The sequence below is a fragment of the Molothrus ater genome, chromosome 17 (assembly GCF_012460135.2).
Source record: "Molothrus ater isolate BHLD 08-10-18 breed brown headed cowbird chromosome 17, BPBGC_Mater_1.1, whole genome shotgun sequence".
Lineage (NCBI taxonomy): Eukaryota > Metazoa > Chordata > Aves > Passeriformes > Icteridae > Molothrus > Molothrus ater.
This window is the reverse complement of record NC_050494.2, coordinates 8,677,073-8,703,064: the sequence shown is the minus strand read 5'-3', so window position 1 is coordinate 8,703,064 and position 25,992 is coordinate 8,677,073. Positions and strand designations below refer to the sequence as shown.

At 59.6% G+C, this 25,992-nt stretch overlaps 2 protein-coding genes across 2 annotated transcripts; one reads left to right on the top strand and one right to left on the bottom strand.

Annotated features, from left to right (window-relative positions):
- The first annotated feature begins 4,354 nt into the window (after positions 1-4,354).
- On the top strand, positions 4,355-13,717 carry LOC118694708 (ammonium transporter Rh type A-like). The gene is made up of 4 exons (XM_036395890.1): positions 4,355-4,594; positions 5,776-5,879; positions 12,322-13,402; positions 13,472-13,717. Exons 1-4 carry the CDS (start codon positions 4,355-4,357, stop codon positions 13,715-13,717), a joined length of 1,671 nt encoding a protein of 556 aa, XP_036251783.1.
- Positions 13,718-19,175: 5,458 nt separating this feature from the next.
- On the bottom strand, positions 19,176-25,992 carry C17H20orf204 (chromosome 17 C20orf204 homolog). Its single transcript, XM_054516688.1, has 7 exons — positions 25,964-25,992; positions 24,409-24,792; positions 22,171-22,177; positions 21,318-21,452; positions 21,014-21,076; positions 20,765-20,917; positions 19,176-19,939 (listed from the first exon to the last, which is right to left on the bottom strand). The coding sequence occupies exons 1-7, from the start codon at positions 25,990-25,992 to the stop codon at positions 19,784-19,786; spliced, it is 927 nt and encodes a 308-aa protein (XP_054372663.1). The 3' UTR covers positions 19,176-19,783.

Sequence of the window (25,992 nt, the reverse complement as noted above, 5' to 3'; positions counted from 1 at the left end):
CCCGCCCCAGCTCTGCTTCCAGCAGCAGGAATTCTCTGCAGGCAGGGGAGGGCAGCTGCCTGCAGGGAACAGGAGTTGGGGTGTCATAAATATTACAGGTTTTGCAAAAGAAAATAAAAGAAGCCAGCAGGGACCGCCCTGGGAAATCTGTGCAGCCTGAAATGCTTCAGCACTTTTCTTGCTGTGAAATTCAGCCTCTACATCCCTTGTGGAGCTTTGGTTGTCTCCCCCCAGCTCCCAGCATTGCTCCCACCAGTCCTCACATCCCTTCCCCTGCCTTAGGGCCACCACAAGCCCCTGGACCCTCAGTCTCCAGCCCCACACCAACATCTGCTCATCCAGCACTTTGCTGGGGGCCCGTGAGAAGGACAGGTCCCTGTGAAGGAGGTGGGTTTGGGCCTCATTGTGTGAACCATGAGGGACTTTGGGGGCTTCTTCTCCTCACTGGTTCTGAGCTGACTGAGCCCCACAACACCTGTCAGAACCACTTTGTGCTTCTCTTCTGAGGTGATTCAGCAATGCTGTGAGGTACCAGGAGGCCAAAGGGTCATGGAAAGTTTGGAGTGTTCTCCAGAGGTCACCTAGTCCAATCCAACACAGCACAACCCAGAGAGCACGACCTAACCCAGCCCACCCAATCCACCTAATGCAATACAGCCAAACCCAACCCAGGCCAGCACAGCCCAGCATAACCCAACCCAGCCAACCTAATCCCAAAGAACCCAACCGAAACCAACCCAACCAAACTAACCCATTCCAACCAATCTCAATCAAATGTAACCCATCCCAAGGAGCCAATCAACCTATCCCAACATAACCCAACACAACCCAAACAACCCAACTGAACCTAAGCCTGCCTAACCCAACACAGCCCAACACAACCCAACTGAATGTCCCTAACCCAACACAACCCAACTGAATGTCCCTAACCCAACACAACCCAACTGAGCGGGCCTAACCCAACGTGACCCAACCAACCTAACTCAACTTCCTACACAAGTTCCAAGACAAGTCTCCCCATCGCCTCCCACTCAGCTGAGCTCAATCCTTCCGGGATATCGCAGCGGTTTTGGTGGGAGCCTCTCCCTCCTCCTGTGCTCGGCAGCCCAGGGAGGTTGATCCCTTCAGGGAACTGAATCACGTCCCCCCACCATCGTGGGAGCGTCACAGAGCGTCTGAAGCTCGTCAGGAGAGTCAGGCCAGGCCGCGCGGGGCCGTTCTGGGAAGCCATCCAGCCATCCGCTGGAGAGAGGAGTCTGCCTAAAAATGCCTCTGCTGGCTCCTCTCCACGCTCCGACCGTCCCATATGGAACAAATGTACATTTTCCATCAATTGTTTGTATTTTGCATTTAAAGAAAGAAGGGGGAGGGAAAGAAAAGCCAGCAAGCGAGCGGGCTATACATATACGCAAAGCGCCGGTGACAGCAGATAGGCCCCATCGCGGAGAGGGAGAAACACTGGCCAGCATTCAAGAGACTCAAACGTATGGTATGAAACAATAATTTTAAGTGTGTTTTGACATATTTGGTGGTCTCTGCCTCATGCTTAATGAGCATTGGTCCACGTTGCGGGGGAACTGCGCAGCTCGGGTGGTTGGCAGGCTGTGCCGGGCGGGGGGTCGGTGGCCAGCGAGGCCGGAGACAGGCATTGAGGAGGTCCTGGCATGTGTGTCCCAAGGGAATGGGGCATGGGGATGTGACACCATGGACTACTGCACTGGCATGCTCGGTGGAAGGGATGCTGCGGGTAGCTCAGTGCCTTGGGGGGACAAGCGGTGATGCCAGCTTGCAGGAAGAAGCATCAAGAGGTAGAATGGTAGAATTGGGTTAAATTTGGTCAGGAGGGGACACACAAGATGGTGGAGATGTCCCAGAGCAGCATCCCTCATCTCTGCATGGCTTGGGCAACCTGTGCTCCCACCTCCAGGCTGGGTCCCAGCCAGGCAGAGCTGCTTTGCCTGCAGGAAGGGCTCCCACGTCCCATCACCACAGCAGAAAGCCCAAAGGGATGGGCAAAGCAGGAGGACAAGGGAGCGCAGCCCTCCCGCATCCCGCGCCTCTGTGCCAGGCTGCCCGGCTCCCCCCGTCTGGCAGGGCTTGATCAGAAAGATGGACATGAAAGTGGAGCTTGGCTCTGGTTTCTCTCTCATTCAGAACATTCAAAAACTATTAACTGTGGTGGGGGTAAGCAGGCAGCTGGTTTTAATATTGTGCTCTTCCAATTGTGTTGGTTTTTTTTTTTTTTTCCCTTGCTTTTCGCGAGCACTTTAAGTGACATGGTTACATGTATTTGATTAAAAAGCTGTAATTCAACGAGTGCATTTTCTTGTACTGTACAAAATGGTTTAAAGACACAGGATTTATTTACGGTGGTCTCCCAGTTTTCCAGCTCTGCCAAAAGACAAGATGACAGTGAATTCACAGGAGGGAGAACAGATAGCAGCAGAGGGGGACATGCAATCCCTCCTGCCTTTCTCACTGTGGGGAACACGACTGGGTCATTTCCTCTGCTGTAAGGTCAGCCCACTGCCACCAGCCTGGTCCTAGGGGCCATCCACTGGTCCCAAAAGCACAATTTCCTTTTGGTGTCCCCAGGACTGGGTCTCAGCTTACAGGAGCTGGCAAAGGGGACAGCTAGGAGGGGACAGCTAGGTTTGTCCAAATTGGCCCCTATCCTGACTGCAGCAAGATGCTGCAGGACACAACTGGAGGCAAGAGGGAGAGATTTTTTCCAACCATGCCCATCCCCTGCCCGTGCAGAGATGCTGCCAGCACTGGGGAGCTCATCCCAATCCAGCAGCTCTATTTCCTAAGGAGGAAAAAGCTTTTATGAGATCCCAGCAAGGAGCCATTGCCTGATGCTGCTGAGAGCCCTGGATCATCTCCCATTAACCCCAACATCTCCCATGGCACAGCCACAGACTGGAGCCATGCTCACCCACACCTTTTTGGCTTCTCTGATTCCAAAGTGATGAATTTTAACCCAAAAAGGCAGGCATGGAGGTGAATAAAGAGTATAGGGCTGCGCTGCAATGCCTCAAGCATCAAAATTGCCATATCCCCCCAGTCCACTGGCCACCAGGGGCTGTGGCACGGTCCCTGCACTCCATCACATCCCTGGGCTTTTTGCATTCCTCTGGCCTGGAAAGGAGGTGTGCGCCTGTGCGTGTGCGTGCAATGCTGACCCCACAAACCCACTCCGCCCAGCACAGCTTCACCTTTCTCACCCAGATGCATAATAAAAATATGTAATAAAAATAAATCCAGAAATGCTTGCACCTCACCTGCCTCAAAGTCCCTGATGTGCAGCCCCGGGGACATGGACACCGACCCCAGCATCACTCAGGACCACCCTGGGAAATCCCAGCTCCCCCATCCCTGCCTGGGGGGCCGGAGCCTGCCTGGCTGCTGGCCATGCCGAGCTGAGCCGTGTCTCTTCCTCAGCTCTCTCCTGCCCAGGGATCACCTGCAGTTCAGTTGATTTATGAACGGAGAATTTTTCGAGCTCTGTTTCCTTTTCATTGTTGTTTCAGTTGCTGCGCTCGCTTCCGCCTGCCTTTGAATAACTCCTGCCACGCTGTGAGCGGTGAGAAAGGCACCGAGTAAACACTCACACTCAGCCCAGGAGCAAGGGCAGGAGCCCCAAAACCAGGGGGACACAGGGCTGCCCACTGGCTAGTCCTACCTGCAGCAGGTAGCTGAGCTCCGAGTGAGCAGAGCCCCGAAATGGATCTCTCTTGTCTCAGATCTGCAGTTCGGGATGGGGTAGCCACATCCTGACCTCCTGCCCTGTGACACAGCTGCTGGGAGGTGGCAGTCCCGTGGGGATGCTGCTCTCCCATGCTGTGGCTAGAGAGAAGAGGGGTGTGGTCGGGCGGTTTGACTGCAGGGACCCTAAAATGCAGTTTTCGGGGGGGCGATTCATTGCCCCATAGAGGGCAGGGTCCCCCCACCCAGGGCTGTGCTCCACCCGGCTTCATTCCTGTCCTCATGCCCAGCTGCAGCGGGGGCTCCCACTGCTGTACAGAGACAATGCTCTCTAGGGAGCTTGGGTTGAATTACAGCAAAGCCCTTGGAAAAAAAAGAAAAAGAAAAAAAAAAAAAAGAAAAAGAAAAAAAGAAATCAGGAAAGGAAAGAAACCCCATCCGCAATCTCAGCTCAGCCCAGGACCCACATCCCCGCTGCTGCCACCTGCCATCCGCCACCGAGGAGCCCCCATCCCGGGCGATGGGCAGCTGCCCGTCCCGACCTGCGCCCATTGTCCTGCCCTTCCTCCCCGCGCCCCTCGCCCCCCGCCGCCGCCCCGGGGCCGGGGGGAAAACAGGAAGCGCTCCCCAGCACGGTGCTGCGGAAATGAGACAAGCGGGCTGGAGCGGCGGCGAGGACGGCGGGAGGAAGCGGACGGGATATTTGGAACCGACGGCGAATTCTTGGGCTTATCTCTGCGCCGCAGAGGCCCAGGAGTCCTTACAAAACAGCGCCCAGCTGGAGCGAGGCCCGCGGCTGGGGACGCGTCCTCGTCCCAGCGCCACCCCTGGTGCCCGGCTGGGCGGCGGGATGCTGGTGGCAGGGAGGGGACACGCATCCAGGGTGGTGGGTGGCACCTGCGTCCCAGCAGTGCTCACAGAAGGGACCTGACGCCCCGCTGCACGGTGGGGATGGGCAGCCCCCGGGCTGAGTGGTGCCCAGGTCGGATGTCCCATCCTTCCGCAGGAATTCGGGGATGAGGGCACTCCCCAGCATCCCTAAAGCCTGTCTAAAAATCCGGCTGTTTTATGAGCCCCCAGGCACGAGCTCCCCCTTTCCCATGGGAAACCATTCCCTGTCCTGCCCACAGTCTGCACTGGGGCGCTTTCAGCCCATCACCTTCCCTTCCATACCCGCAAGCACCAGCGGCAGGGCTGGGATGTGGATGCTGGTTCCCTGCCTGCCCTGCCCTCCCTGCCCACGAAGGGTTACAGCCAGCCCGGATTGCTCCGATTTCACCCTTCCATCTGCTGCTGGCCTTTTTGGTGGGTTCGAATTATTTTTCATAACAATGCTGTGATACTTTATATTCGGCACACCCCAGCTGGGGAATAGAAAGCGGGTCCGGGCTGGGAGCACCCGACCCAAAGGCAAAGGTCTCTGCAGTGCTTCCTAAAAGCTGGAAGCTGCCCGCTGGGAGAGGGGCCGGGGTGGTGCCATCATCCCGGGGAGCTGGGGCTGCTGCCAGCACCCAGGGCTCCCCACTTGGGCTTTGGTGGGGTCAGTCCTTCGTTTTATTAATTGGTAGTGAAAATTAAACAGGAGCCCCGCAGCGGGCAGGGAAGGCAACGGGAGCACCCCAGGGGCAGCGCTGGGAGCGGCTGGAGGTGCGTGTCACCCTCCTGGAGTGTCCCTAACCTGGTGGAGACCCCGGCCGAGGGCACCCAGCTCGGCAAGGCTGCAAGGAGGCGCCTCTGGAGCCGGAGAGCGCTGGCGGAGGGGCCATGCCTGCAGCCGGGACCCGCCGAGGAGGGCTGCGGCGGCCAGGGGAGCCAAATTTGGTGGCTGGGGGCGGGGGGGGACAGGGTGTGACGGGTCACCCTGGCAGAGGCTGAGACTCCTCCTCTGCGGGGAGGAGGACAAAGGATGGAAGCGGCTGCCCCGTTGCAACACATCCCCGGCGAGCACAATGGAAATGCCATCCTCCGTCTTGTGAAACAGGAACCTCATATGATCTCGCTGAAGGCTTGGGGACACTCTTGTAGGTCTGAGCGTGACGCTCCCCGGGCTCCTTTCTCTGCCCGCAGGGGATAGGGAGAGCGGGGAGTCCCCCAGAGCATCCCTGCCCTGGTGAGGACCCAGCTGCCACCATTGTCCCCTATGGCACGCTGGACCCGCTGGCAGGAGGAAGGTGATGCCTTGCCACTCACCCTGGGGCCAAAACACCCCCAGGTTCCCCCACCCAGCCCCACCAAAACACCGTCCTATGGTTCCCCACAGCCCTGCTGAGCATCCCCCTCCCGCCCTCCTCGAGGATTCCTAAATAAACTTCGTTCTCCCTTTATGTTCTTGACCCCAGATTTAATTAGACCCCCGTTTCCTGCCTATATGAAAAATCACTTCCCCGAGCAGGTGGCTGCGGTACCGCGGGGGCTGTTGTTATTTTCTTCGGGGCGGGGGGAAGGTGGTAAATGGGGGGAAGAGTTTGTTGTTTATTTTTATATTTACAAAGCGCAGCTTTTTCCTGGTGCCGGGCATCGGAAGAGTGGCAGGATGTGACCTTCATCCATCTCCTCCTCGCTCACACAATACGGCCCCGGGCTCCGCCGGCTCTGTCCCCCCGCGGGCGGCGGGCACCTCCCGCGCCGCCCCGCCGGCACCTGGCGCCCGCCGGCACCGGCATCGCTGCCCCCCAGCTGGGCCCCGCCGCTCACACCGCGAGAAAAAGGAAAATAGAAAAAAAAAATCGAAAAAAAGAATAATAGCAAGGTTGCCGGTTTCCTCTCTGGAAAACAAGCTGGAGCTGAGCGGGACAGCAGCGTGGGAAGGAGGGGGAGAGGGGTCCCCTGGAGCCCCTGGGGAGCCTCCCCTTGTCGGGGAGTGGCCTGGGCACGCTGCCGCCTCCCTCACTCCGTGTGTGGGGCAAAGCAGCCTTTTTCCACCAGGCCTGGGGCAAATGAGCTCTGTTCTCCCACGCAGAGGTCAAACACACCTTGGGCCCCGTCCAGACGCAGTCCTGGCATAAGCCGGGGTGGAAGGCAAGGAGGGGATGCAGAAAACATCTGGTTCCCTCACCCTGACACCGTGGGGAGCACCCAGCAGGCAGGAGCCCACCCAGACCCCAGCAGAGTCGCGGAACGGGTTCTGCTCTCTGTCCCCATCCCTCGGAGCATCCCGATCCCTGCCGGGATCGCTGCGGGGCTGATCAGCAGAGCCAGCCCAGGTGTGGAGCCGGCAGTGCCCGGCCTCCCTGTGCCCGGGCCGGGATGGATGGAGACACAACGCAGCGAGCTCTCCTTGTTTTCCTTCTTCCCACGAAGCACCACGATCCCACAGCCCCTCGGTTGGGGAGGGACACGCTCCGTGCCCGGCCCCACCCGTTTGTGCAGAGCAGAGCCTGAGGTGACAAAGCTGCAGGGACAGACCTCTGATGTGACCCCAAACCAGCGCTGGCACCCACCGGTGGTACTTGCTGGTGGCAAAGGAATTGCTGCAGGATTTTACGAGGACAAGGGGTCCTTTACCCCAGAGCACCTTCCCCAGAGGATCCCTCAGTGTGGCTGAGCTCCCCTCAGAGCTGCCCGAGAGCCCAGGGCAGCTCTGTTCAGGGAGCTTGAACAGGGGCTGGCACAGCCAATGTGACCCCCAAACACCCTCCAGCACCACGGTGGCAAAGCTGGACACTGCCAGCTGGCACAGGGCTGGCATGTCCCAGCCCCCTGGTGACAGCCTGGATCCTGGAGCAGGGGTGGTGCTAGAGCATGGCACGCCACAGCAGGGAATGGAACAGCATGGAATAGCATGGAATGGTGTGGCACAGCTTGGTATGGCATGACAGCATAGTATAGAGGGGTGTAGCATGGCAAGCATGGCACAGGATGGCACAGCATGTCACAGCATGGCACAGCATGGCACAGCATGGCACAGCGTGGCACATCACCAGGGCTGCCCTTGCTCTCACAGAAACACCACCCAGAGACACCAGCACCTCAGTCTGACCCTGGCCAAGCATCCAGCAGCAGAGAGGAGGGCTCATTAATTTCTCTTTAATTCCCCAGCACCCCCCATCCCATGAGCTGGTCAGTGCCCACCCAGCCCAGGCAGGAGCAGGTGCAGCCCCAACGGGGTACAGCACCCACCAGCCCAGAACAGAGCACCCTAAAACCCGCGGGACTCCCCCAGCACCCAGGGACCTCCAGGTGTGCTGGGCAGGGGGTGCCCACCTGGGCACAGGGCTGGGTGTGCTCACTCCAGCCCTGGCCAGCACCCTTGGTTATCCTTACATTTGGCATCAGCTGCTTCCATTGGGCTCCATAGGGGAGGGAGGGAGAAAAGGAAAACTCAGCTCAGGGCGATTTAATAAGTTCAGTGTTACGAGCTGGGGAAAAGCTGTGGAACACACAAGTGGTAACGCAGGATTAATCTTTCCTTTAGTCTTGGGAATTATGTTTTCATTAATCCTAATTTTTCCAGATGTTTCACTCCTTATACCATGTTCTTCAAAGCCTCTGTGGCTGCAAATTCTAATGAAGCCATGAGAACATTTTAAAGAGAAAGATTCAAAGCTTAAATTGCTTCCTTTTTTTTTTTTTTTTTTTTGGACTTGGGTTTTTTTTTTTCTTTTTTTTTTCCCCTCCCTCTTTTCCCCCCGGTTGGGCTGTCGGGGAGTGCATGCGTGTGCGGTCCCAGCGCCTCCACATATTGTGTTACACAATGTGCTAACAAGATGGAGAAGGCCACTCGGTCCGCGTGATGCCGGGGTGACGTCTGTGGGGCTTTGTGTCCCCCCCGGCCGGCAGGACCCGGCTGCGAGGGGCTGGGGAGGAGGGGGCTGGCCCGGAGCTCCTACAGCATTCCCGGTGATCACTCCGGGCTCCTGCAGGCAGCAGGAGGGTGGGTGTTGTAGGAGCCCGGGAGGGGATGGAGCAGAGCCGGAGCTGCGCAGGTAGCCCGGCTTTGTGGCAGGGTCTTAAGGGAACGGGGAATTTTGGGGTGCTCCAGGCTGGAGGGAGCTGGGGTTAGAGAGTGATGCCCAGGTCGGGGGTGTTGTCAGCAGTTTCCTCCCATCCCTGCAGGGATGAATTTGGAGCTCTCTCCCGCCCAGCAGCCATCTGGGTGCCAGTGCATCACCTCCGTGTGATGGGAGCACCCAGCCCCTCCGCTGCCACTGCAGCATTCCCGAGCCTTGCTCCCCTTCAGGCTTCTCTCTGCATCCATCCCCAGCCCGGCACAGGGGCAGGATCCGGCCGCCACCGCCCGGTGTCCCCTCCTGGCCGGGAGGGAGCCCTCGTCTGACGCAGGAGGTCAGGCAGGACGATCGTAACAACCCTGCCGGGCTCCAGCACCCGGGATTCAGATCCATGTACTTATATGGCCTGCAGAACGCGGTGGGAGCATGACCAACGTCTGGAAATCCAGATATGACTAGATCCCTTCATTAGTAATTTCTTGTACATGACTTTCTAGACCATGGGGATTTGTTAAATTTGCAGGAGTGTTTCTCACAGTGCCATGGACTGGCTGCTGCCAGCATATATTGGCTCAGATCTGTCAGATCCTGTTGCCTTATATGACCCTCGGTTAATTCAGCTTTTCTTTGTATCCAGCCCTCAGCGGGGAACTCCTCCAGCAGTCGCAGCGTGGATCCTGCTAAAATGGTTCCCCAGTCCTCCTGCCATAAAACAACTGCCCCCCCCAGTGAAAGGGGGATGTGGGGGGTGGAATTCAATGCTCCCCTCCCTCCCCACTGCCCAGGCCCTCGCCAGATGCTTCCTCCATCCCTTGTCCTTCGGTGCCAAGAGAAAACTTGGTGTGCCTGAAAATGTTACTGGAGGGATTGGACCTTCTCCCCACAGGGACCGTGGCATCCCAGTGGTGCACCCTGCACTGTGGGGTTAATCATTCGCTGCCCTCAGGGGTGCTCCAGGGCTTGGGGGGAACTTTCACCATCCCAGCGACCTCTTGGAATTCTGACCTTCTTTTATGGGTGCCATAAAGGTTATTTTTTAATCTGCAACCTAGCAGGGTTTCCCCCCTCTCAGCTGCGGGGTCTTTGGTCCAGGGAGTACATGGCCATCACTGCTTTCTGTGCCTCATGTGGTTTGGGAGGTGGAAGGGCTCACAGGATGGGCTTTTCCCAAGGAAAGGGGATTGTGGTACCCAACAGCTCATCAAAGGAATGTGGTGTTGGTTGGCCCTGTGGATGTGGCAGAGCTGAGGGTGCTCTGGGTGGGGATGTGAGGTGCTGTGGGTCACAGGGAATCCCAGATACCCAGAGACACATCCCAAATCCCCAAGTGCTGCCAGAGCAAGATTTCCAAGTGGAAAAAGATTGTGTGTCCGAGGACATCCTGCAGACCCTGCAATTCCCTGTTGCCCACTGACTGAGCCGTGCCACCCCCTCAAGCATCCCTCCCCAGGCACTGAGTCCCTGCACAGGAGCTTTCCCTGTGTCCCCAGCATCTCCTGACCTGGCAGAGCCCAGGGAGTGACCCCGACCTCCTGGTGCCCTGTGCGTCTGTCCCTTGCCGGAGATGATGGCCAGATCCAGGAGATCCAGGAGAGCATTTACATCCCAAGCTTCCCAAAGTGCTCTTTGTCCTCTCCAGCAGTTCTGGCAGTGCTGGGATGCTCCACAAGGATGCATGCCTCTGGCATCTTCCTCCTCCTTCTTGCAGGAGGCAGTGAGCCATAAATTTGAAGCCTTCCAAGCACTGTGTTTCTTAAAAGACCTGATCTATAGCTTTTCCTTTTAGCATTTGATTTAACCACACCTTTAAAAAGCTGCATACTAAAGCAGGAAGAGGAAGGCTGAGATGCTGTGGGGAGCAGGAGAGGAGCAAGAGGGCAGCACCCACCTCTAGCCACCCTGAGAGGAGCCCAACCCCTGCTGACCCAGAGCCAAAGTGCTTCCTCAGCTCTGTAAGAGCAGCCCAGCTCCTCCATCACAGGAGCACAACCTGCTCCATGCATCTCTCTGGGTTTGTATCTCACCCACAGTCAACCAAAGAGGTTTCACTGTACCAGGCCAGCTCCTTGAGAATCCCCTTGATGGGCTGGTGTGGTGTGCAAAGGGACACAGGTGAGGCGTTGGGGGCTGAAATCCCCTTACTTTGCCTTTTTTATACCAGCAGCCAGGGGAGGCTTTTCCTGCATCCCTTTGTCCTTCATGCCACTGCCTGGTGGAGCTGGGGGCTGGCAGCAGCCACGGGAGGTGGGTCAGGCTGTGCCCCTGTGCAGGCAGAGGAGGAGCAATGGGAGCATCCTGCCTACTCACCCCATCCCATCCCATCCCATCCCATCCCATCCCATCCCATCCCATCCCATCCCATCCCATCCCATCCCCAGCCACCTCAGGGACAGCAAAGATCCGAATGCCACCATGAAGACCCCAGCCCCCCATTTCCTTGGGTGAGGGAACCCCATGGGAGCATCCACTGCCATTAGCACCACCAGCCATGTGGTAGGGACATGTTAGGGGCAGACAAAGCATCCCAACTCCCATCCCAAAACCCCCAGAGCTCCCACCACCCCTCTTTGCTGTTGGCCATGGCTTGGGCGCAACACAGCCCCATCTCACCCGTCAAAGGCACTGCCTTCAAAGCACCACCTCCTCCTCTCTGTTGCCCCCATTTCCAGCGTCTTTGGGTTGAAAAATGGCCGGGGAGGGTTTGGCAGAGGAGCCTCGTGCAGATTATTCAACAATTGTTTCCCATTTTGCGCCCTCGCCTGCCTCATCCTCCAGTAACAATGACGAAGAGCGGCGCGGAGCCAGCGCCCGCGGCAGGGGTGTTGAGATCAGGGACAGCACAAAAATATCTCCTCTCTGGAACAAATATTTACCAACCCTTCTGCCTTTTGTTCTTGTGGTTCTCATATATTTTTTTTTTAATTTCTTTTTTTCCAGACATTCACTGGCAAAATGTCACACTAAGCAGCAACCCAGAAACTTCGGGGTAGCTGCTTGGCTGCTCTGGGCTTTGTTTTTCTCGCGCGCTAATTGTTAATGAATATCCAGCCATTTAAGCCAATGCAAACCTGTGAGAAAACAATCTTTGCAGCCCTGGCTTTAAAGCTTTATGGGGCTTTGCAAAATCCAAGTGGTGGATAAGGAAAACGTGCATCATCCTGCAGAATGGGGTGGTGGCGGTGCCAGAGCCAACCTGGAGTGGAACGTGGCAGAGCCAGAGCAGGAGCTGGCATTGTCTGAGCTGCCAGCATCACTCCAGGGCTGCAGCAGGGAGGTCCCATTCCTGGATGGGGATAAGTTCAATGGGGATGAGTGCCATGGTACCCTCATCCCTGGCCAGCTCCTCACAAAACTCCTTCTCCCTCATCTACCCCACCACAGGATTTTCTTGTTTCCCTTCAAAATCATAATGCCTCTCATGTCCACTTTTATGGCGGCCAAACAAGAACATGTGGTTATTTTATGGGTGCTGTGTTTAAAGAAGGGAAGGGCAAACCCCTCCTCTTCTGGAACATAAACCTGGATCTTTGGTTAATAATTAACCGTGGCCATAAAACCCTCAATGTAGGAGCAAGTGGAGCTCACCCCAGAAGCACTGCTGGGCTGTCACCTCACCCCAGTGCCCTGCTGACCACTGACCACCATCCCCTCCTGTCTGCTCCAGGATGGCTGTGCCACCCTCCACCTATCCCCGTCGCCTCCTGCCCCTCTTCCTGGGGCTTTTCCAGGGTGCCCTGCTCCTCTTCTTTGCCCTCTTCGTCACCTATGATGAGCCTTCGGCGCAGGTGGAGGATACCAGCTTGGTGGCCAACCAGGTCTACAGCACCTTCCCCTTCTTCCAGGACATCCAGGTGATGCTGGTGGTGGGGCTGGGACTCCTGCTGACCTTCCTGCCCCGCTATGGGTTCAGCGCCCTCACCCACAACTTCCTCCTGCTCAACTTCTCCGTGCAGTGGGCACTGGTGCTGCAGGGCCTGCTCCACCACTTCCACCACGGCCAGATCCACCTGGACCTCCACAAACTCCTCCTCTCTGAGTTCGCTGCTGTGACAGTGCTTATCTCCGTGGGGGCCATCCTGGGGAGGGCCAGCCCCTGCCAGCTGCTGGTCATGGCCACCTGTGAGATCGCCTTCTACCTGGCCAGCGAGTGGGTCATTGTCACCTGCCTGGGCGTTCTGGATGTGGGTGGCACCATCACCATCCATGTTTTCTCCTGCTATTTCGGCCTTGGCGTGTCCAAGGCTCTGTTCAGGGCAACACAGCAGCCACTGCACCCCAAGGAGACCCCAACAACCAGCTCTGACCTCATGTCCCTGGTGGGGACGCTCATCCTCTGGGTTTTCTGGCCCAGCTTTGTGGCTGTCCTGTGCCAGCCGGGTGATGCCCAGCACCGTGCCATCCTAAACACCCTGCTGGCCATGAGTGCCAGTGCCATAACCACCGTGGTGGCCTCCAGCCTGCTGGACAGGGACGGCAAGCTCAGCCCCAGCCACCTGCAGAACGGCAGCCTGGCCGGCGGGGTGGCCATCGGCGTGGTGGCCGACATGGCCGTGCCCCCAGTGGCCGCCCTGGCCCTGGGCAGCCTCTCGGCCGTGCTGTGTGTCCTCGGCTTCAGGTTCCTCACCCCGCTCCTGGCGAGGAAACTCACACTCCACGACCAGTGCGGCATCCACAACCTCCACGGCTTGCCCGGCATCCTCGGCGCCGCAGCCAGCATCGTGGCCGTCCTGGTGGCGCCCAAGGACGCCTCCGGGTCCCATCCCTCTCAGCTGTCCCCTGCTGGGGGCAATGCCAGCGAGGCGGTGGAGGGGCAGGGCGGGTCCCGCGGGGTGGGCGGGCAGGCGCTGTGCCAGGCAGCGGGGCTGGCGGTGGCCGTGGGTGCCTCGCTGCTGGCCGGGCTGCTCACCGGGAGCGCCCTCCGGCTGCCCTGCCTGGCCCGGCCGCCCGAGCGCCTCTGCTTCGATGATTTGCTGTATTTTAAAATCCACGATCAGGCTGAGAGCCCGGGGCCAGACAGCAGCGCTGAGGAAGGAGCCCTGGCTCTGAAGGAGCAGGTTTAGGCAGTGGCGTTCGTGCAGCAGTAGGGAGGGTCGGGGAATGTTACAGACAGGATCAGCAGGCGAGAGATGCTGCCTGCTCTCACTCCTGCCCCATGTCTGGAGCCAGCTGTGGAGGATGCCGGCACAGCTGGGTCAGCACCGTAGCACTGGTCACCTCTCTGTCCTCCCACCCTGCAGCTGCAGCCCCTCTCCTGTGTCCCAGTGGCTCCCGGCGTCCGTTCACTCCCGGCAGCAGCCAGAGAAACGACCTGCTCAGGGTGTCTCCCCAGGATGGTTAATAGCCCCCGAGGAGCCCAGACGGTCGCTCTGCAGGGCACTGGCCTCGGCTGTTTCACTCCCAGCGAGCGGCATCACCCTCAGTGCTCACCCCGACCCTCCGCTCCAGATTCCCCTGCCCACGACGGGTGGCACCTGAAGGAGGCTGCCAGCTCAGGCCACAGCTACAGGAAAGGAACTCAGCATCCACTGCCCGGAACGTGGAACTGCAGCAGCAGGGAGATGGCCCCAAGCAAAGGACTTTACAGGGATCTGATAACCTGAGCTGGGCAGTTCACCCTCCAGGAGAGTTTGCAAAGGGAAGCGCCAACCCTTTTGACAACTGGTGCAGCAATGAGGATGCAACCCAAGCACGGAGAGGAGCCTCGGAGAGAGAGCCAGGATGCAGGAGGCACCCGCAGCCCGCAGCACCCTCATCCCACCCCGAAGCTGGAGCTGGGAAAGCTGCGCCAGCATCCCAGGAAGAGCAGCGGCCCCATCCCATCCCAGCACGGGCAGCGAGCCGCTTCCACCCTGCGGAGGACAAAGGCTGCGGTCCATGGCTGGCATGCGGCAAGCTGGGAGCGCGGGGCCGCATCCTGCCCGGGGAGCGAGGGCTGTGATTCACATCCCCCCCGCCGTGAATCACCGCTGCCCCTGCGCCCCCACCGATCCCGCTGCTGCCGAGACAATGCGGGCCATGCTCCCGAGGGGGTCGAGGCCACCGAGCCCCCCAGCGCTGGCTGCAGGACTGGGGGGCTGCTGGCGAGGTTGGGGGTCCCCATCCCTGAGCGGGTGGGAGCGGGGCTGGATCCCTTCCACCCGGTGCAGCCCCAGGCGGAGCCAACACCAAGAGGGAGAGAGGCTGGGGAATTCGCCCTCCAATAATCACAAACAGGCTTGGGGGGCCGGGCGTGTTTGGTTAATTGTTAGAATAAAATATTGCCGAGCTCTGACAAAGAAATCCTGCCCCGCAGCCCGGCGCGGCCGAACAATGGGCCCCGGCGCAGGATGCTGCGGGCTGAGCAGTGGGGCCAGGGGCCTTGGGGGCGGGAGGCAGCTCGGTTCCCCCTTCCCCAAACGAGCCCCAGAGCCCCTCATCTCCTTGGCAGCTCGGTGTGGATGTGCCCCATGACAGCGTGGAGCCATCGGAGCGGGGACCAGCCCTGCCCATCAGTGCCTGGATCCCGCTGGGCGCCGAGAGCCGCCGGGACCGGGGAGCCGCGATCCCACCGGGGCCGGATGGGCAGCACCAGCCCCCGTGCGAGCCCTCCCGTGAGAGCCCGGCAGGCCAGGCCCCGTGCGAGCCCTCCCGTGAGAGCCCGGCAGGTCAGGCCCTGCATCGAGGCCTGCCGGGTCTGATGGCAGCTCCAGCACCGGGAGAGGGACACGGGGTCAGCGGCACCGGGGCTCAGACACCCTGTGGGGAAGGTGGAGGGGAGCCACGTGCACAGGCGTTTACACACCTGTAATCACACACACGTGTGTGCACAGCCCTGCACTCACAACAGCCCAGGCCTGTGCCCAGACACACAGGCACACACACATGCACACACACATGCACACACACATATGTGCACACACATCTGCGCACACGCATCTGTGTACACACACACACATGTACACACCTGCATCATGCGATGCACAGACACACATGCACACACACATCTGTGCACACACACATGTACACACACATATGTGCACACACATCTGTGCACACACACAGTGTACACACCTGCATGTAATGCATGGACACATGCACACACACACATGCACACACACATCTGTGCACACACACACATGTACACACACATGTGCCCACACATCTGTGCACACACACATGCACACACACACATGCATGTAATGCATGGACACATGCACACACACACATGCACACACACATCTGTGCTCACACACCCAGCACCCACTCACATCCACATGCAGGCACAGCCCCGAGGCTGTGAACCTCTTGCTGTCGGGGACAGTGGAGCAGCAGCCGCTTTCCAGCATCTCCCGGCCCTTCCCGGCGAGGATGAGGACGCAGGCTCCCGCTGAGCAGCCCGCGGCAGCCAGCGGGGGAGCGAGCAGAGCAGCGAGGGCGCAGGGAGGGGAGCACACCCGGAGCCGGGGCTGGGCACACCCCGCCTCCCGGCTGGCATGTCCTGGCACGGGCACCCCGGCACGCCGCGGCACAATCTGGTCGGCAGATGCTCCAAAAACCAGCAAGAGGCCCAAGAAATGATGGGGGGGTCAGCGCTTTCCCACTGCCCACAGGGGCTTAGGCACCCGGTGACCCACGGCCAGGACCCACCTGGGTCATGGCACAGCTCCATCAGCCTGGCCATCCCTCCTCCCTGGGACCCGCTGTGCTGTTCTGCCTCTGGGTGTGCTGCCCAGAGCTCCCTGCTCCTCCAAACCAGTCTCTCTCCAAAGGATGGAGCAGTCAGATATTTTGCAGAGCCTCCAGCGTTTATCACACTGTAAATCTGGGCTTTCAGCAGCTTCACGAAGCTGCAGGGAGATGGGAGAGAACAAAACGCTGCTCTGCTCCATCAGACACAGCCTGCGTGTGCCAGGGCTGCCAGGGGCTGGGCCCCCAGCCCCGCTGCAGAGGGAGTGAGCATTGAAGCAGAGGGTTTATGTGGGCAAGGGTCCCCTGGAGCCAAGAGGGGCTGCTGGCACCCCAAGATGGTGATGGCTCAGGGACAGCTGCGTTTTGGGGGACAGTGGTGGTGAGGAGGGCTGAAACGTGCCTCTGTGGAACCACAGCAGCCCCTGTCCCCCAGGCATGGTCCCCCAGTGTGGCAAAGCTCCCCACGCACAGTTCCTGGGCACAGTACCCCGGTGTGGACCCAGAGCACAGCAGCTGGGCACTGCCCCCCTGTATGGGCCCCGGGCATGGTGCCCCACTCTGGTCCCCCAGAGCAGTGCCCCCCTCACTGGGCTCTGCTGCTGACTCTGAGCTTAGCCCCGAGCCGGGTTGGGATGCAGCCCAGTGGTCCTGGCAAGGAGCACCAGCCCCCATCCTCGCCCCCATCCCTGTCCCTGCAGCCACTCCACCAACCCCCACCCCCCAGGGGACCCTGCTGTGATTGCAAAACAAGCGGGGAGGGGAGGAAGCCGGGGCTGTGCTGCTCGCACAGCGCTCGGATGCAGCTGGCAAAGCGAGCCGGGCACAGGGCACGAGGTGGGGCTGTGGGCACGGCCAGGAGCCCCCAGCCCCTGCGTGCCCTCGGCTCCAGCACCCTGTGCAGCCCCTGCCACGTCCCTGCAGGGCCTGCACGAGGGCACACAGGGACCCCGGGCGAGGCAGGGGCTGGCTGGGCCCTGAGCTGCTGCCGCCGAGTGCCTGGCACAGCACAGGAGGACTGGGGGGCCATGGCAGCGGCTGGAGCCACATCAGAGCGGCCCCCCTGGAGCAGATGGGAGCACACAGAGCTGCCCCCGAAGGAAATGTGCTCACTCCCATGTGCTGCACACTTGGGTTCGCTTCGCTGCTATTTTTATTTGACTTTTCAGGGCCTGTTTCCTTTTTCCGGCTGTTTTTGCTGTGATTCCACCATCACAACGACCTCGTTTTTCCCCCTCCCTCCCTGTTGCTTCTTCCTTCACTCTTTCCTTCCTTTCCATGCACTCATTCCCACTGCCACACCAGGCTCCCAGCAGCAGCTGCCTGTGAGGGAAGGGTAGTAAAGGGAGGTGGTTTTTGCTCTGGTTTATCTGGGAAGGTGCTGACAGGTCACTGAAGGGGGGACTTTGCTCCAGCCTTGATAAAGAGAAAGGTTGGGACTCACCCTGTCCCAAGCCACCGTCCCCATCCTGTTGGTGCCTGAGCTATCAGGTCCTGCCGTGGCCCCCAGCCTCATCCATGGGATATCAAGTGTCAGTAGGGCTATTTTGGGATGCTTGTGGTTTGTGGAGGGACCCTGGTTGGGATAAGGGAGGAGGAATAAGAAAAAAAACCTAGGAACTGAACCAGTGCAAAAGCTCCTGTGGGGGCAGCAGAAATGGCAGTGCTGGCTCCCGAGGAGGAGGAGGATGGAGCTGAGAGGAAGGAGCCCAGGCATTGTGGGGCCAGCTGGGGAGGAGCATGGCTCCAGGAGGGCTCTGGCATTGGGATGAGCTGAGCTGTGGCTCCCTGGCCAGCCCCTGGTGCCAGCCTGCCCCGTGCCAGGGACACAGCATCTTCCAGGGACCCCACAAGAGCAGCATTCCCAGGCTGCACCCCCTGCTCTGACCCCCAGCCAGGGTCCCTGTCCTGCCCCATCAAATCCACGAGTCCTGCCTGCACCCTGCTGCACCCCAGGGACTCTGCTGTGCCCAGGGCAGGGAGAGCTCTCCCCCACCCACCCCTGGTCATGAAGCCCTTCCAGCTCCTCCCAGCCCAATTCCCAGGGGGAATTGCAGGGTGTGGGCAAGGACCCCTGAGCACCCCTTGCCTTTCCCTCCCTGAATCCCCCCTTCCCAGTTTGAACCCCCAGAAACCCCCAGGGAGAGCCGCCCCCATCTCCTCCAGAGCATGTGGGGTACCCCCCTCCCTGCAGCGCTCAGTGCCCCCCTGGGCACGGCCCTGCCCGGCCCGGGGTCGGTGGCCGAGCTCGGTGGGGACGAGGGCCGGCGATGCTGGAGTGGCCATGGGAAGAGCCGGCGTGGGCAGCGCCCGGCTCCGCTCAGCACACGCAGCCCGCTGCTGCCATCTCGTGTCCTGCTCAGCCCCTCGGGGCTGGGACAGCAGCACACGGCCGGAGACGGGCTGGGGAAACTGAGGCACGGGCACGCTGGGGTGGGGGAACTGAGGCAGCCCCTCCCGGCTGTTGCTCCAGGGGAAACGTCCTTCCAAAAAAGCAGCTCCTGGTTTCCATCTCCCCACCCCAGGGATGCAGAGAGAGTGAGCAGAGAGTGTGCCCTCCCCTGCTGTGGGCTTCTGCCTGGGCTTCCATGGCCAGAGCCAGCACTGTGCCGGCTCCATCCACAGCACAAGAGCCCCTGGATCACCAGATAAAGCACCCAAAGTACTTCCAGGGAAGGAGAGATTTTATTTCTGGCTTCCCAGAGGCTGTTTGCTACCCAACAAAGCAGTGGAGGCCACAGGCAGGGTGCTGGCAGAACACAGTGACAAGGGAGGATGCCCTTCACCTCACCCCACCCCAACCCCACCATCCCTCCCTGCTGGGGCACCCACAGTGCCAAGCACACCCCGGTCCCTCCACAGTGCTGCCTGTCACTGAGGCTGAGCCTTGCCCTCAAGCCCCCACACTGCCTGGCAGTTTTGGATATCAGAACCCCCCAGGCTTCCCCAGTGATGCACCTTTACCTCCCTGTCCACTGAGGGTGCCTGGCTGCTCTGCACATCCCAGCAGTGCCTCAGGGACACCTGTCCCCATGCACAGCCCTGGTAACCTCAGAGCCTTGCAGATCACTGTGGCCTCACCTGCAGCAGAGCCCCCAGAGCAAAGCCATGGCCCCACATGTCCTCTTTCTGCCCCAAAACACACCCATTGTCCTCAAGAGAGCAGCAGGTTCTGCAGGGCTGGGAGCAACTAAGAATCCACACCTCACCTTCTTCTTTTGGTTCTTTCCCTTCTTCTTCCCAGTGTTTCTGGTGCTCCAGGTGTCTGCCACAGCCATCCCACAGCAAACCAACCTGCCAGCCCCAGCCAGGAGTGGCGGATCGGGTGCCTGGGCACGGCTTGGAGCAGGAGGATGAATCCAGCCCTCAGGGCTGAGTCTGTCCCAGCTTCCCAAGCGAGCCGCAGGCAGCCCCGGGGCTGGAGCAGCGCATCCATCCCCCGGCGGGCGCCCAGGGCGTCCCTACGAGTCCCAGGAGGTCTGGCGGGGAGCGTGCAGGGCGTTGAGCTTCTCCCAGCAGGTCGCCAGCCTCTCCGCCCTCCTGCCGATGTCCCGCAGCCGCTGCTGCCTCCTGCGGGCCGGCTGCCGCCGCGGGGCCGGGGCCGTGTGCGCCGGGCTCTGTGGTCCGTGCGCCCGGGGAGGGACAGAACCCCCCCCACATCACAGAGACATTAGTCAGGGGACAAAAGGCACCACACACACGGCTGAGCTGGCCAAACTGCCTATGGCCATGGCAAGGACATGGTCTCAGGTCCCCAAGATCCCCCCAAAGGTGGCTGTCCCTGCCTGAGCTGGCAGCATGCACCCCACAGCACACCCATGGACACCAGAGCAGATCTCCAGAGCAGCTGCAGCTCCATCCCACACCAGCAGACCCCAGGCAGGGAGGACAGTCCCAGCCCCGTGCCAGGTCAGGCAGAGCTGGGAGCTGGCATCCACTGCCCTTGGTTTTCCCTGCTGGTTGATGAACTGCTGGTGCTGCCATAGGGATCCCCTGCATGGAGATTCCCCAGCAGAGCCTCGGAGATGTCAGAGGAACCCAGACCAGCCCTTAGGGGAGAAATGCCAATTCTTGCCTATGAGCACTCAGGAGCAAGAGCAGGACAGGGTGAATGCACCCACAGGGTGAGCATCCCACCAGGACAAGGCCCTGCGTTCCCCTCAGCCGTGGCATCGTGGCACATGTGGAAAAACCCACTTGGGAGCCAGTGGTAAAACCCCACCAGCCTGGCACACACTGCCACAACTGAACCTCCCTCCCTTGGTTATTCTGAAGCTCCCAGGGATGGATGTGCCATCAGCTTTCCCCAGCTCCCAGAGCGAAGCAGGCAGAGCCTGGAGACTCCTCATGGGCAGCCAGGAGAGCACAAACAAGGCAAGCTCTGCCCACAGCCCTGGGAACTGGGAGCCACTGACATGGCTGGGAAGTAGAGGGCTTCCTACCTTGCTGATTTTCCTGCAGTTCTCCCGGAGCACAGTGTTGGTGTTCCTGGCCACCCTCCAGACCGCCAGCTCCTGGGGGCCCTGCAGGGTGCCGGCCCCCACCTCCCGCAGGGACATGCTGATGTTGTAGATGGACAGCAGGATCTTGTGGTCCTGCAGAGGAGAAGCACAGGGCAGGGAGGGAGGCTCCGTGGCTCCCTGGGGGCTCAGCCCACGCCATGCCCCAGCCCCGGGTCCCTCCATGCTCACCTTGTCTGAACGACAAGCAGGCCCAGCCCTCCCGCTCCTGTACACCGACCCAGTCAGGTTCCTCTGCAGAAACAAAGCAAAAACATCCAGCAGCTCTCAGGATCAGTGCCTCCCACTTGGAACAAGGATCCCCCATTTTATCACAACCACAATCCCCCATTTAAACAACAAACCCCAACCCTGCTGGCAAAGCAGCCAGCTCCACATTAAGGTTCCCTCCCCACGTCCCTGCTCAGGGCTGCACCCAGCCCAGCAGCATCCCCGGGCCAGGGCTGGCCCCAGGCAGAGCCCTGCCTTGGCTCACCAGGTTCTGGAGCTCATGGAAGATGACTGCACGGTACTGCCGCAGGATCTTGGCAATGCTGCACCTCCTGCCTCTGCTCAGCACGGCCACCAGCAGGAGCAGCAGAACAGCACAGGACAGCACCCGGGGGAAAATCTGCCAGGGAAGGGCTCACAGTCAGCTGGGGATTAAGGGATGTCCTGGGCTCTGCCTTCAGCCCTTGGCAGAATCTCTATTGGACCTGTACCTGAAGATGCAACATGTGATGGAGGAGCCTCAACTGTCTTCTCTCCCAAAGAATATCCTCCCTGATGAGCCATCTCCCCTTGGGGCAAAGCCCTTGGGAAACTGCATCAGCCTGAGCCCAGCCCAGCAGCGCTGCCCATGGCACACACAGAGCTCTCTCTGATGCCAGCAGGTGGGTTCTTGGCACAGAGCTATGCCAGGGGCCTGTGGCAGTCTGTGGGGCTCACCCCTGAGCTCTCTGCCCCAACATGGTTCCACTAGATCCCCACCTTGTGCCATTTCAAGGCCAGAGAACCTCGAGTGCCAAAACCCAAGGGGAGCAGAGAGGGAGGTGCTGGGCTCCTTGGAGAGGAGCTGGAGGCAGGAGCTACCTGCTCCCCACCAGCAACATCCACAGCACAGCTCAAACTGATCCAAACACCTCAAAGGGATGCTCCCACACCTCTGTAATACAGCATTTTTCCAGCTTCCCTGCAGCTCAGGCTCATCCCAGGCTTGGGGGCCCTCACCACAAGCAGCACAAGCATCTGCTCTCACCAGCACATCCCAGCTGCTGCTGAGCTCCTGGCTCCAAACCTCCAACAGCCCCAGGCTGGCCCCTGCAGAGCGGGGAACCCCAAGGGCTGACATCCGAGCTGGCAGAGGGGCACAGGGAGGGGTGGATGGACCCTCCAAGGCAGGGATGAATCCCACAGCTTTGAAGAAAAGCCAGCACAAGCTCAAGTGACCAGGACTGGGGATATTTGAGCAGCCCAGCAGCAGCAGAGTGAGGATGAGGAGCTCAAAGTTTGTTCCAGGAAAGGAACCCAACAGCTCAACACATCTCCACATTCTGAGCGAGGGCACAGCCCTGGGGCCCCAGCCTGGCATTTCTGTCATTTCGCATTTTCAGGAAAAGTCCCCCCCAAACACAACCCCCTCCCAAACAACCTCATGCTGCAGGTGTCAGGTCTGGGCAGGCAGAAAGCAGCTCAGCTCCTTCCAACTATGCAACCCCTGTGCTGCAGCCAAAGCGAGGGGGAAGGGGCCACAGCTCTGCCTGCAGCTCTGCTGCTCCCCACCTCAGCTCAGGGGTCACTGCCTTCCCCAGCACCTCTGCACTTGCTCTTCTGCTCCAAGAAACCATAAGTATTTCCCTCACTGAATTCCAAGCCCAGGCACACTCCATCTGTCCTCATCTGACGAGAACCTGGGGGGTTTTGTTTGTAAAATCCACACCTGCTCTGTGTTCCCTACTCAATCCTGGGCTAGACCTGGTTCCAAAAGGGTGAGGAAACGAAACCTTTTCCCATCCTCTTGCAGCTCAGTGGGAGTGATGGAGGCTTAACATGTGGCAAAATTCAACACAGCACAGCTCTGGACACCTGGACACAACCATCACCTTGGAGCACGTGTGAAGAGAGGAGCAAACCCAGGTGTAACCTGTAGAAATCCCACTAGGCTCTTCAGCATCCCTAATCACCACAGACCTTCCAGCAGAGCTGTGCTGAGCTCTACCTGGGAGCTGGGAAGGGCAGGGAAAAGCCTCCTTGTGCTGCTGGCTTTGCTCCCTGCAAACCACTGAGAGATCTTGCCCCAGAGGTGATTAAGCAGAGAGCTGAGGGTATAATCAAAGGAGAGCACTGCTCCCATGAGGACACCCTGACCAAAGTCTAAGGGTTGCTCTCCAGAGGTCTCCTCTGCCAGGAAGGCAAGGCTGTGCAATTTTACCAAGAATAGGGGAATTACTTCCCTGAAGTGGTGTATTAAACAACTGGGACCCAGTTTTAGGAGAAAGCACACCATTTCCAGCATTCCAACCCAGCCAAGGCTGGGCTCAGTGCTCAGCCCAGAAGGAAGTGCAGAGTAGTCCAGGGAACAGCCACGGCAGGAGGTCAGCAGGTGCGGTAGGTGCTTCCCCCCACCATGGAAAGCAGGAAAGCAGCAGTGACAAGAGAGGGATGCAGGGAGCCTGAGGTGGCAAATCCTGCTCCCTTCAGGATGGAGGAGACCAAGTTCAGCAGCTGATTTAGGGTTATTCCTTCTGCCTTCACCCCCATCCCACAGCAGCAAGCTACAGGCAGGTGGCACATCCCTTCCTAGGGGAGAGCTGGCAGTGAAGGAGCAGCCTTGGGAAGCACGGGTGCAGGACAGGCACAGCTAATCTCATCCTCACTCTAATCCTCCAGCAAATACAAAGAGATAAGGGGAATCACCATTGTTGATAGAGCAGCTCCTGCTGGCACTCCTGCCAGTCCCAGCCAGCAAAGCAGCAAGGGGCAATTCCTGCTGCCAGCCTGGGAATCCCACCAGGTCCTTCCAGCCAGCCAGACTCTGTCCCTGGGTCCCTCCTACCCAAAGGGACTCTGTCACCTCCCAGAGCCCCAAGGCAGGGATAGACCCTCCATCCTCAGGACCAGCCAGATCCAAGCCCCATCCCAGCGAGGTCTCAGCCTCATCCCAGACCCAGCAGCCTGATCCCAGCTGGACCAGCTTCCCCGGCCAGACCCCAGCCCTTCCTCACAGACTCCCAGCTCAGATCCTTAGAGGGGTCGCGATGGAACAAAGTCCCATTTGGACCCAGCCCAGTCCCATTCCAACTGCTCCAAGCCCTTTCCCAAGTGCTCTGGCCCCATCCCGACCAGTGCGAGCCCCTCTCCCGGGGGATCCAAGCCTCATTCCCGGAGAAGCAGTCACCTCCCGACAGGTCCCAAGCCCCACCGCGGGTGCTGCGAGTCCCACTCCGGCCGAGCCGACCCCATCCCGGCAGCGCGGCGGGCTCCGGTCCGTCAGAGGCTCCAGGGAGGGGTGTCCGGAGAAGAGGAAGGGGGTGCCGGGGACAAGGGGGGGTGTCCCGGGGACAAGGGGGGTGTCCCGGCGCACTCACCATGGAGCCCCGCGGGCGCGGCGGTCCCGGGGAGCCCGGTCCGGCCCCGTCCCGCTGCGCCGGGGCCCGCGGTTTGAACTTGGCTCCACGGTGGGAGGGGAGGGGACGGGCCCGGCCGCCGCGGGGGGGACGGGACACGGCACCGCCGCCGGCCCAGCCCCGGCCCCGCGGGGGAGCCCGCCCGGCCCCCCCGGCCGCAGGGAGCAGCGGCGGTGCCCGGGGTGCGAGAGGGTCCCTCTGGGCCGGAGGGGCCGGCAGGGCAGGAGCCCCTGCTCGCAGCCACCCGGGGATTCCAACCCACGCGTGTCCCCAGCCCGGAGCTGCACGCTCTGCTGCAAACCCCCGCGGTTTCGATTTCTGTTGGCGTGGGGCGATTCTTTCACTCTGCGTTCACAGACCGCAGTGGGTGAACACTGACAACGGCACCAAGTGACTGTCCAGGGTGAGACCCCCAAAATATCAACGCGAGGAATGTCCTCGTGCTTCCCACCAAAGCCCTCTCCTCCTTCCCCTCTGCATTTTGTACCTCACCCCCAGCCCAGGCACAGAAATTGCCCTGACTCAATTTGTATCAATTTTGGGACAAACCGAACTGACTGCAACAAGGCTCCGCTGAGGAGCTGAATGTGGGTGATTGAGTAAGAAATAGAACAAATGGTGAATAATCCAGCTCTGCTCAGCTTGGTGAGAACGTCCCTCCCCAGGAAGTGGGACCCACAGCACACTGCAGCATTCCACTGGGACAGGACCCATATAACTTCTTTATTGAGCTCTATATATAGCTAAAATTCATGGGTGCCATAATCCATTTAAAAACCACCAGGACATCTACAAACATTAAAAGGCTCTAAGATTGATGGCCCCTTTTAAGTAAGAAAAAATAATCTCCAAGCTAAGGAATGTAGCCCAAAGGAAAGCTGCAGGTACCAGGAGCAGGTGGCCAAAGGAGCCTGATGTTGTGAGAAGGTGGCACAGTGTCCAGCAAAAGGCCCCGTCCTTGGGGCTTCCACATCCCAAAAATTCCTTGCAAGATGAGGTAGTGCCACCTAAGCAAGGGGCAGGGGTAGCATGAGGATCCCATCAGTGGGTTCCACCTGTGTTACCTGGCTCAAGGGAAATGCTCCCAAAATAGGTCAGCAATCTCCCCAGCAGGAAAAGCCACACCACTGCAATTCCCACTGCCCCTTCCCATCCCAATTCTGCAGCACCAACTGGGCAGAGGGACTTATGCACCACAAGCAGCCAGCTTACCCCAGTACATCACTACACCAGGAATCAGAATGCCACATTCCTTGCCCAGAAAAGTAGGATATAGCCCCCATGGGAGCACAGGAGGCTGAAAGACAGCACACACTGAAAACTACTTTTCAAGTTGTTTTCATCCTGCACTTTCTGCCTCAGTCTTGAATTCTTGTCCAGCCAGGTTCCCTTGCCATGTCTACCCTCTCCTTCGAACATCATCTCCATTCCCCTTCCCAAACTCTTCCACTCTCTTCCAGCAATGGCACAAAATCCCTAAGCAAGAGCCTCTCAACTCCCAGTGCCTCTCACTCACCTTTGGGAAACGACAATTCCATGGGACAT